The 10,172-nt window shown below is 45.8% G+C and overlaps 1 protein-coding gene across 2 annotated transcripts; it reads right to left on the reverse strand.

The window, feature by feature from the left end:
• Positions 1–2,755: 2,755 nt before the first annotated feature.
• CKB (creatine kinase, brain) lies at positions 2,756–9,929 on the reverse strand. 2 transcript variants are annotated; one of them, XM_010290171.1, is made up of 7 exons: positions 9,663–9,929; positions 8,372–8,526; positions 7,335–7,467; positions 6,258–6,429; positions 4,608–4,731; positions 3,695–3,884; positions 2,756–3,120 (listed from the first exon to the last, which is right to left on the reverse strand). In XM_010290171.1, the coding sequence occupies exons 1-7, from the start codon at positions 9,853–9,855 to the stop codon at positions 2,942–2,944; spliced, it is 1,146 nt and encodes a 381-aa protein (XP_010288473.1). In that variant the 5' UTR covers positions 9,856–9,929; the 3' UTR covers positions 2,756–2,941. The 2 variants fall into 2 exon arrangements, with proteins under 2 accessions (XP_010288473.1, XP_010288474.1); XM_010290172.1 differs by lacking the exon at positions 9,663–9,929 and adding an exon at positions 9,010–9,197.
• Between the last annotated feature and the right edge of the window lie 243 nt (positions 9,930–10,172).

Here is a 10,172-nt window from a genome sequence, read left to right on the forward strand (position 1 = left end):
GGTCCAGAAGAACAAGACAATGAGAAAAAGAAATTCCCCTTGAAAAGGTTATAAAACAGTGAACGTGTGGCGAGCCGGCAGCCGAGGGACAACGTGCCAGCCTGCGGGAGCAAGGGTGTGTGGAGGCAGCGGAAGAGCACGACACAAGGCTGCTCTCCCTGGCAGCGGGACGGCAGGGACGGGCACTGCTCCGCAAACTGTAAGCAAGAAAAGTTCAACTGAAACTTCACGGCAAAGGCCAGAGGTGCAAGATGTGCCTGCACAGCCCGAAGGGCTTCCCAGCCCCTCTCCTCCCCCCGCCCGCACCCACGCTTCATCAGCACTTTTTCGGCCAACGGAGGAGCCCGCGCACCGCTCCAGGCTTGGTGAGGAATGACGCCATCACCGCTGGGTGTGATGCAGAGCATGAGCTCACCCGTCCAGAGGGCTCTGCCGGCCACGCCAGCTCCCGCGTCCTTCCCAAAAGCTGCGTGACACGGGTGGCTCCGCCAGCAAGGCTCATTGCAGTTCCCCTGTATAAAGCACAGCAGCGACTGGTGACCTCCCTCTCCTCCCCTCGGTTTAAGGCCGAGGCACCCCTGACCCCCGGCAGCTTGCCATTGCCCAGCACAGTTTCAGGTGCCCGAGGCACGAGCGAGCAGCCACTCCGCATGACCTACTTCGTACGGCCGCAGCATCTGAGCGACCCGTGGTAGGCACCCAGGGCCAACGGTGAGTAATGCCGAGAATCAAACCAAAGCTTTTTTGCGAGGGGGTGGGAGGTTTAATTTCTCTCTTGATCACAGGTTTTTAGCAAGTCCCAGTAGGGGCAGGTCGCTGTGTCCAGCCTTTTGCCGTGACACATTCGTTCTCTGGAGTATTTTCAATTGCTTTGTACAAGCTGAAACAAAAGCACGGTTGTGTTATTCCTTGTGGCAGCAACAGGAGGGAACACAGCAAAGGTGGTGGGTGGGAAAGAAAACCAATTAAAAAGAAATATTTTCTACTTGGATGCAAGCGTTAACGACTAGCTTGCTGCTTTGACCATAATTTTTTAGCCGCTACAGGTCCTGCCTCAGACTGCGGGAACCCAGGACCTAAAACAAGACAGACAGATACAGCAGCTCTGATGGTCTAAGGACATGGGAGAAACAAGATGCATAGGGACAGAGGTGTTTTTATTAGTCCAGCTGATACAACTAGAAAAAAACAGACATGTTTTCAGCCACCTCCTTCCATTAGATAATTGCTGTGAGCGCAGTAACGCCGCCGTGTTGAGGAGAGGCACCACTAAATGAACACTCTGATTACAAGATGCAGCACCAGCTATTTGCCAAGCGTCTGTGTACAGTGACACAAAGCACAGCAAGGGGGATCTAAAGAACATACAGAACCAACTGGTTGTCTCGTGCACCATTTTTCCTTCCCTGCTCTCACAAGCCTGGTACAGAAAAATTACTGCACTGGTTAATTCAAATACGGGAACATCACCCAGCACAGAACAAAACCCTTAACACGTGATCTCCTCTCCCCCATCAGTTAAATTTGAATCACCTAGAAAGCTGTATTTAAAAAAAAAAATCTCATCTGAGATGTTCACTCAGCCTTTCCCTCACCAAAATTGAATTAGCTTAGCCCAACCGGAGTCATCACTTCAGCTAAGTGACAGCCTGCAATCACAGCCTTAGAAAAATCACAGGCTCTACAAAAGAAAGCTTCAGTTATCTACAGGAACCTATATAAAGCTGCACACTGTGAAGCTATGTATCAACCTTTCATCACACTCGCTCTATAAAAGCCAGGTTTTATCAGTGGGTAAAGTGGTTGAGCAGGTGCTATCTGCTTCCTCCGTTGCACGAGCTGCAGAAGCTTTTGTTACTAAGGGCCCAATGCTCATAGCTAACAATAATTCTGGAAAATGTTGCTCTTGCAGGTTAAGAATGTGATGTGTGCACACAGAAAGCACATGTGCACAGACTACAGCCATTCTGGAGAACAGACCTACTTGACACAACACTAAGCTCACAGCTAGAATTTGCAAGTCAGACCCAGTTTGGAAAAACCCAACTATTCAGCGTGTTTTAATTGATTATATTACTTGTTTTTAGGTTCATAGGACAACTGATGCAAGGGCCAACAAGTCAGCTGAAGAAAGCTACAGTTACCTGATCTTTTCCTGTAACAGGCAGCTTTACAGCCCCCACCTCTTCCCTGGCTGAGCTGAAGCCACTTCAAGAGAAGCATGGGGTTAATCCAAATTTCACCTCACTCTACCCCTGAAAGAGCTTACACCAACACTCTGCACAGCACCAGATTAAAGATGTGATCTTCTCCCCACAAACTAGCTTAGTGTCAGTATTATTATGGGCTCAAGTCCAACCTCAGAGCTTGGCCCTGCAGCCCCAGGAGGACCTGTCTGAAAACAGTAGCCCTTTGTACCCAGATACATCTCCCCTCCCTTACAGGAGTCAGCCTGGCTCGCTGTAGTCAGGATAATGACAGTTTACAGTTGCCATGAGCAGCTGCACAAGTCAAAGCCTTGGAGGTAGGGCATGTTTGCAGTGACTCATGTTTAACGCTAGTCCTCAAGTTTACAGCAACTACAATCAAGTTAGAGGCTCACTTTTGACACTGTTTTAACCACACTTCAACTTGAGTAAACTGCAGCAGCACAGCCAGAAGATGTGCTAGCACACAAAACCTGCCCATCTAGCATAACTAAGAAATCCAAGTCACTTGAATATCAAAGACACATAGTTAACACATCTAAGACATCTCAGGCCAAAACAATAGTTTATTTCGTTTTCAGCAACATCTCAGCCATCAAAAAAATAAACTCTAACACAGATGGATGGAAGACTTCTCTACAGTGTAACTAAGGGGGCTCTGACCCCAACGGTTTGAACTAGAGTAACATTTTATTATTCATCCAATAAGTTAGGAAGCATGAGAACAAAGTGCTTTATTTCTGAGCTGGTATGAGGTCATCAATGGACTGGCCCTTTTCAAGGCGTTTTTCCATTTCAATGAGCAACTTCACACCATCCACCACCATCTGCACCAGCTCCACCTCCGAGAAGCCAAGACGATCAGCATTGGAGACATCAAACACTCCTCCAACAGCAGCTGTGTCCACACCACCTAGAACAAGAGACTTAGTTAGCACACTAACCACTGCTAGAACAGGTGAGTCTACCTTTCTTCCCTCACTAGCTCGAGGTGGGAACACAGCAAGACAACTCTCTACAAGCTGCCACTGCTGTCTCCACCTACATGCTGGGAGATAAAGCTGCATGTGACTGCCAACATGAGCCACTGAGCATGCCATTAGGCCAGCTCTTTATTCTTTTAACCAATGAGCAGTCTAACCTGTGGTCAGAAGTACCCACACTGTAGCTACTTCCTAGCCAGAAGTTAAATCAGGATTCCCATCCCTGCTTACAAGGAACAGTTGCCAGCAGGTCTACCTTATCTGATGCTCAGACTATGACATAGAAGGGCATACCTAGATAGCCAGATACAGTAAGGTATAAGCAGAGCACTGGCATCCCCAACTCCAACATATGATTTTAAGGCACTCTCCATGTGCTTTACAAGGGTACCTGTTGGATGGTCTGACAGGCACTGCCAGTGTGAACCAAGACATGGCTCTAGCTGTAGCCAGGCTTTTGCTGGTGACTGGCAGCATGACTAGGACATCACTATCACCTCTCACCTGTGCCTCGTTTCTGCAGCCGAAGCCTCTTGAGGACTTCTCCAAACTTCTCATGTTTCCCAAGGTTTGGTAGCTTGATGTGCACACCGGCACGCAGCCCCGTTCCAAGGTTGGACGGGCAGGTCAGAATGTAGCCCAAGTGTGGATTCCACATGAACTCATAGTTTTTGGACTTGAAGAGAGTTTCTATCTATAAATAGAAGGATGGATGTTTAGAGATTGTTCGCTGCCTGAAGGATGTAGGTCATCCATTAGTGCTCATTTACAGCTTTGGTTACATAGCAACAGCCACAACAGTTTGAACAGCTATTTAAGTCAGTCACATAAGCCCCCTCCATTTGGAAAAAAGGGCCCCAAACAAGGGGCTTTTAAGGCCTTAATCTTACTCCTAGCAGTGAGACAAGCTAGGTTTAAGCTACACTAGGAAATCTGAAGTCACTATCTGTTGGGAAGCTTGATTTAGTACATGTCAAGCTGGCACATCTGTTAGGATTAAAGAAGGTGCTGGTAAGGCTCAAGTTCATATCAAGACTAGAAACTGAGAAAAACATTCAGCCTAGAAGCTTCAGTCCAGCTTTGCCCATCCACATTCAAGTAATTTCTCCTCCCACCCAGGGTGTCTCAATGCTTGATTTATAGAACCATGTAGAAACCCTTTAAGTACAGTTTAGACATTTGGATAAGGGTGCCACATCAGAGGACACAGTCTCGATTTCACAGCCACAATGCTTGGCTGATATAGGTGTTTCAGAGCCCTCACAGCTCTGGACCTCATCAGGGTATTCCCAGAGACGCAGGCTATGAAGCACCACCATGCTGGGCTCTGGACGGGGCTTGAAAGAGTTTGAGTTCTCAGCTCTAACCAAAGAAACATGTACCTTTTGAACCTACAGCTCAGGCAATACTGATTTACCTGTGTTAGCCCAGTACAGAAGCGGGTAAATACTTCCTTCATGTTGCCACCTTTCTGCATGGAAATAACTCTAAGGTGATCCTCCTCATTGATCCAAACAAGGAAGGTCTTGTTATCATTGTGCCTAGGAGACAAGGCAAACAACTTATTGTCTGTCCCACCCGACACTTTCCAGATAACTGTAATAGCACCAAATTACGCACCACTGTAGCTTTTGTTCCTTTCACTTAGTTGCTTCTTCAAAGAAATTAATCTTACTTCTTTTGTCCATGCAGGACCTAACAGAGTTGAGCTAGTAGCTTTTACCCTGCTCTTTTCAAGAAGTAGTTTGAATTGGCCTATATCTAAACAGGTCAGAATGAGTAATAACATGACATTAGCCAGTCTTACAGTATCAAACCACAAAGTCCCGTCATCCCCCTAACTCACTTGTGGCCTGAGTTCACAAATTTAAGAGATTTCATCTGTTCAGCAGAGTTTGCAGAAGGGTGATTAGTACAGACTTTGAGGCAACCCTGTACAGTGATGTTCATAATGGCATGCTGGCAATATGTAACAAAGCCTTTTATCAGAATTTTGTCAGACTCTGGTAAATCATACTTTGTACCTTAAAAACTAAGTTTTCACTATTAATTTTAGATCAGAGCTCAGAGATGCTATAAAAACCTCTGAACACCGATGGGCCCCTCTTGTCCTAGCTTGCAGCTGGCAGCAAGTACTATCATCAATATTTATCATGCTGATAATTGCTCAGCTTGATTAGGATCAAAAATTAACTAGTACCTGAGGAAAGTTATTTATGCAGACAACACTGAGACTTTACACTTCAAACTTGTAGATTAGTCATGCTTAGATGACAGCGCTATCTAGTGCTGGCAATCTGCAGGTAGATGATGCAATCTTAAAGGTGACCTACAGAAACAAAGCATGCTTCCTCTGGGTTGCATTGAAGCAGCTACAGTAATAAGATTGGAGTATTCCAGTTGACAAAACCTAGCCCTTCGCTTACAAAGGAGCAAGTTAATTATGCTGCAGAAACTCCTGAGATGCAGTTTTACGTAAGTGACCTACATCTGACAAGCAGAACCCTTCCATTCCACACCTCTGCATCAGTCAACTCATGTCACTGAGCATCTGGGGTGGGAATCTTATCACTAGTACAAAGCTGTACTAGTCCAGCATCAGTGAGTTTCTGCAAGCAGAAATAATGAGACTATAAGGGAGCAACTATGCACCCAGTATCAAGTCTGAGCTAAGCCAACACTACGGTTTTGTTATCACAAGTTACACTGAACTCCTGGAACAAGAGCCGAATGTAGTGGCACATCTACTCCTTTAGAAGTGATCTACTTTCAGAAGACGATTCAGTTATTGTCTGGTCTTCACTAGCCTGTGCTGGATGGGTAGCCTCTGGTTACAGGCTAGCCAGATTGGTTTGTTGCTACCAGCTCAATGTGGTGCACAGTAACATTTTTCCAAATTCTGCTGGTTTAGATTCAACTTCCCCAGAGGATACCAACAAGTTCCTCATTAGAGTCAGCAATATGAGCTCAGAAGCTGCCATTTTGCCCAACAGTACGAGCCACGACCAAAACAGCAAGATTTTTTTGCAGGGACTTTGTACAACTCCTCCCTTACACGCATACTCACCAGATACCCCTGGCATCAGGCCAGTCTCGTGCCATCCCAGATGCCAACAGAAGAGGAGAAACTGGCTTGTCAAACAAGAAATGATCATCAATCAGCTGCTGCTGCTCTGCATCAGTCATGTTCCTCAGAGCATAGTACTTCCCCTTCAGATCACCTTCCAAGCTACCCAGAGCTGAAAGAAAGTCACTTTTAAGATGGGACCAAAGGTGTTAGACATTCCCAGCACTTCAGAGACCACACACAAAGTATGGCAATGTCTGCTGGGTTTGGTTCCTACCTTTCTTTCATCTGCAATGGCAATGCCTTTGTGGCATTACAGAACTTAAGGCAGTATCAGATGATTTGTCTGCATCTTCCAGGCTTATACAAAAGTAGCCTTTGTTCCCTTACAAGCAGTATAGAATCATTACTGCTGCTTAACTGTAGAAGTGGAGTGCTTTCTTCCAAGGAGAATCAAGGTCATGCATATAACAAACAGTATTATTCTAGTCAAGGACTGTTACCCTGTCCTTGAGAGGTTTTGGAACAACTACACCCTCCATCTCCAGAATTGCACCTTGAGTGTATACTTTCCTCTCACTTAATGGAGTTGGGAAGCAATAGAAAAAACCTGCAGCTGAGGAGTTCCACTGAAAACTAGGGCTTACTCTAGTCAACTGCACATTTGGAGCAAGACTACACCTCTACACAAGCTGAACATTAATGAAAGTCAATTAAAAGCAGCCACAAAATACTGCAACCATGACTCAAGCCCTGAAGTTGCTACATACCTGTAACATTTCAGGTTTGAGCCATCATGAACCAACCTCTTTCCCCACACACAGAGCTTTCAAGATCAGCAAAGGTCAACTTAATGCAGCCCAACTTCCCTCTGACATGTGCTCTTGCTCTCAGCTACAAACTGCAATGCTGAGGCAGCTGTAATGTAATGAGCTTTTTTCAGGGAAGGCTCCATGTTCAGACTAGGTCTTGAGGGAGGCAGCTTTTGCCAACTACCTCCATTTTCAAACTGCAAAGAACACCTCTTGCACAAAGTTCATAAGCAGTTTTCCCCGATGCACCCACTTCTCACTTTACCTTCAACAGAGAGCTTTTCGATAGCCCTCCTCTCTCCTCGACTACAGTGTGGGGGAAGACAGAATCCACGGATGCTTCTACCAGTTCTGACACGGGAACTTAGCACATAATTGGGATCCAGATCATCACCTCCCTACAAGATTAGGAAACCAGTGAGTACAACCCTGTTGCCAAAATACCTACCCTAAATACACATAGCTCCCATGCATTTAAGCATGCACCTTATACTTGAGATATTCACTACCTGACCTGTAAGCCAGTGTCTTCAGGAATATTTTCTTCAGCATTAGCTGAAGTATCTGTGTAACATGATCCTTATTTTGAGGCTAAGGCTACAGCTACTAAGCAGTGCTAGAAGATAGGGATACCACCAGACCATCAGTTTTATGTTCATTTCAGACTACGGTCTGGGCTTCTGTTACCCCTTCAGGTCTGCAATCTAGAGGTGTCAACATGAGGCAAACCCTTACTGTTTAAGGAGGTATTTAATCTTGCAAGTGAGAATTATTCACTACTGTCATCCAAAGTTTCTTATTTTCAAGATGACCTATGGCTAGGCAATCAACATGGCATTATGAATTCCTATAATCTACAGTAATATTTGAAACCCATTAAGTGGGCAGAAATCCTTAATTCTAGCCATAACAATGCCTATTCTATAGTATGAGACCACCAGGTCCATAGATCCATGGTCAGATAGTAGGAAGTTTTAAGTTTTATGACAGTCCTTGACTCCTAGGATAGTGTTTAGCTTGACTACTACAGCCCACAGATCATGGAAATACATGTTGAACATGTTTGGCATGACCTACATTGCAGCAGCACATGAAGCAAACTCCTGCTGCATGCCAGCTGCCTGGTTCTAGCCAGCCAGTGACATCCTACAGCAGCAAGCTATTACATCTGATTGCACTGGATACACAGCCTGTGGGTCTATGCTGGGTGAAAGTGAGGGGATAGAGCCTGAGCAATCAGTTTAGGCAGCTACCAACAACTTTACCAAGTCCTCACACCAGTAATCGATTAAAAGTTTATACCTGCAGGTTATCAGCATTCAGGTCGGTCTTGTGCTCATCAGTTGGTTTGTAGCCACCATGCCTGTCTTCAATAACTGGATCAAAGAGTTCCTTAAACACATCATAGGATTCTTCATCACCAGCTACGCATCCTACCGTCATTATGAAGGGATGGCCTGGAGTGGTAATAAAGTCAGAAGAGCTAAGTCTGGGTGATGTTTGGCTGTACTCCAGCACAGCACTAACCAGGCAAGTTCTTTACTGGTAGGTCTAGTCACTTAGAAATGCATTCTTACATAAAAACGTTTGGAGAGACCCTACATTTTATACTTCCAGTTAGTCAAATGGAGTGCTATGGAAACCCGTAGCTGTTGCCATTAAACCACGCTCATTTGTCAAGCTTGATTTAGGACAAATTTACACAGCACATCGAATTTCACTAGCTAGTTTAGACCACTGGATAGAACTGTATGTCTAAACAATCATGCTCTGCTGCAAGCAAGCATACTTTGCTTTTTGTTCCTTTTGCTACAGGCAGAGTTGCATTTCTGGAAGTCTGCTCATAAATACCACCTCCACAAGATCAGTTTTAAGTCACCATATTCAAAAGCACCAGTTACTTCAGCTGGCTCACACAGAATATTCTCAACGCATTTTACCAGGATTATCAACCCCAGTCTGAATGACATCATCCAGGGTGAAGCCACTGGGCGTGACTCTGTCTCTCAGTTTCTTGTATAAATCCAGGGTAAGAACTTTGGCCATGTGGTTGTTGTGGGTGCTCAGGTCCGGGTACTCCTCATCAGGAGGCAGTCTCTGATTATTTAGTTGGGCCATTTTGATATTGCTAGAGTAAAAATAAATACTGTAATGTTAACATGTAAACACATCTGCTCCCCCTTTTTTTCATAGAAGTGCTAGAGAACATAGCATAACCAGTTTGGAAGGAATAGACCAGAACAGCCAGGTAAGCCCACATAACGCCAGGGTTGGGTTGTTTTTTTCCCCCCGTCAGGTTGTGTTATAATTAGAATGCATGGGTTTTTGGGGGCTTTTTTGTTTAGATTTAAAGTATTTAGCAGAGCAGTTACATAATTGAAGTGTCTGGGAATTGAGATGTCAGATCACAGCAAGGAACATGGCTTGATAGAACAAGGCCTCTTTTAACACAGCCACGCATTTAGAGCTGTGTCTCAATGTTTTAGATTTGCCTCTCAGCAGCTCAAGACCTTTGGGTGCCATTGTCAAGAAGCACTTCCAGTAAGGAGGGAGAACAGATAGTTATGCAGATCTAACGGTCCCCTGCCGTTACCTGGGTTGTCAACCCCAGTCTGGATGACATCATCCAGGGTAAATCCACTGGAAGTCTGTTTATCTCTCAATTTCTTGTACAGGTCCACGGTCAGCACCTTGGCCATGTGATTGTTGTGAACGCTCAGGTCGGGGAACTCGTCATCAGCAGAATGCTTCATCTTCAGGAGATTGTGGCTGTTTGAGAAGGGCATGTCTGACCCTACTGCAGTCACTAGGGGAGAAAGAGGGGAAGCCTATCACTAGGGGCTCAGCAGGCCTCCGAACCGCCCAGGGTGGGAAGCCAGGCACCCAGGCAAGGTCACCTTGGCTGTTGTTCCACCCATGCCTTCTACACCTTTGCGGGCACATCACCTTCCACAAGAGCCAGGAAGGAGGAAAGAAAAAAGTTCTTGACCTCCATCAGCCTTGCTCCGTCCTTAAACATCCCCGCAGCAAGGGCAGGGGCTCTGCCCGCTCGTGCGGGGCGCCGCCCGGGTGAAGGGATGCGCCCAAGGTCGCGCGGAGCGGC

Source organism: Phaethon lepturus, unplaced genomic scaffold, assembly GCF_000687285.1.
Source record: "Phaethon lepturus isolate BGI_N335 unplaced genomic scaffold, ASM68728v1 scaffold41016, whole genome shotgun sequence".
Classification (NCBI taxonomy): Eukaryota; Metazoa; Chordata; class Aves; order Phaethontiformes; family Phaethontidae; genus Phaethon; species Phaethon lepturus.

What these genes read in the sequence shown, in the direction of transcription:
- CKB (XM_010290171.1), bottom strand. Translation starts at nt 9,855, where the DNA reads ATGCCCTTCTCAAACAGCCACAATCTCCTGAAGATGAAGCATTCTGCT. An exon ending in GACTGGGGTTGACAACCCAG is followed by an intron (nt 8,527 to 9,662) that starts GTAACGGCAGGG and finishes TTACCACTCCAG; the next exon opens with GCCATCCCTTCATAATGACG. An exon ending in CCTGATGCCAGGGGTATCTG is followed by an intron (nt 4,732 to 6,257) that starts GTGAGTATGCGT and finishes CTTGTCTCCTAG; the next exon opens with GCACAATGATAACAAGACCT.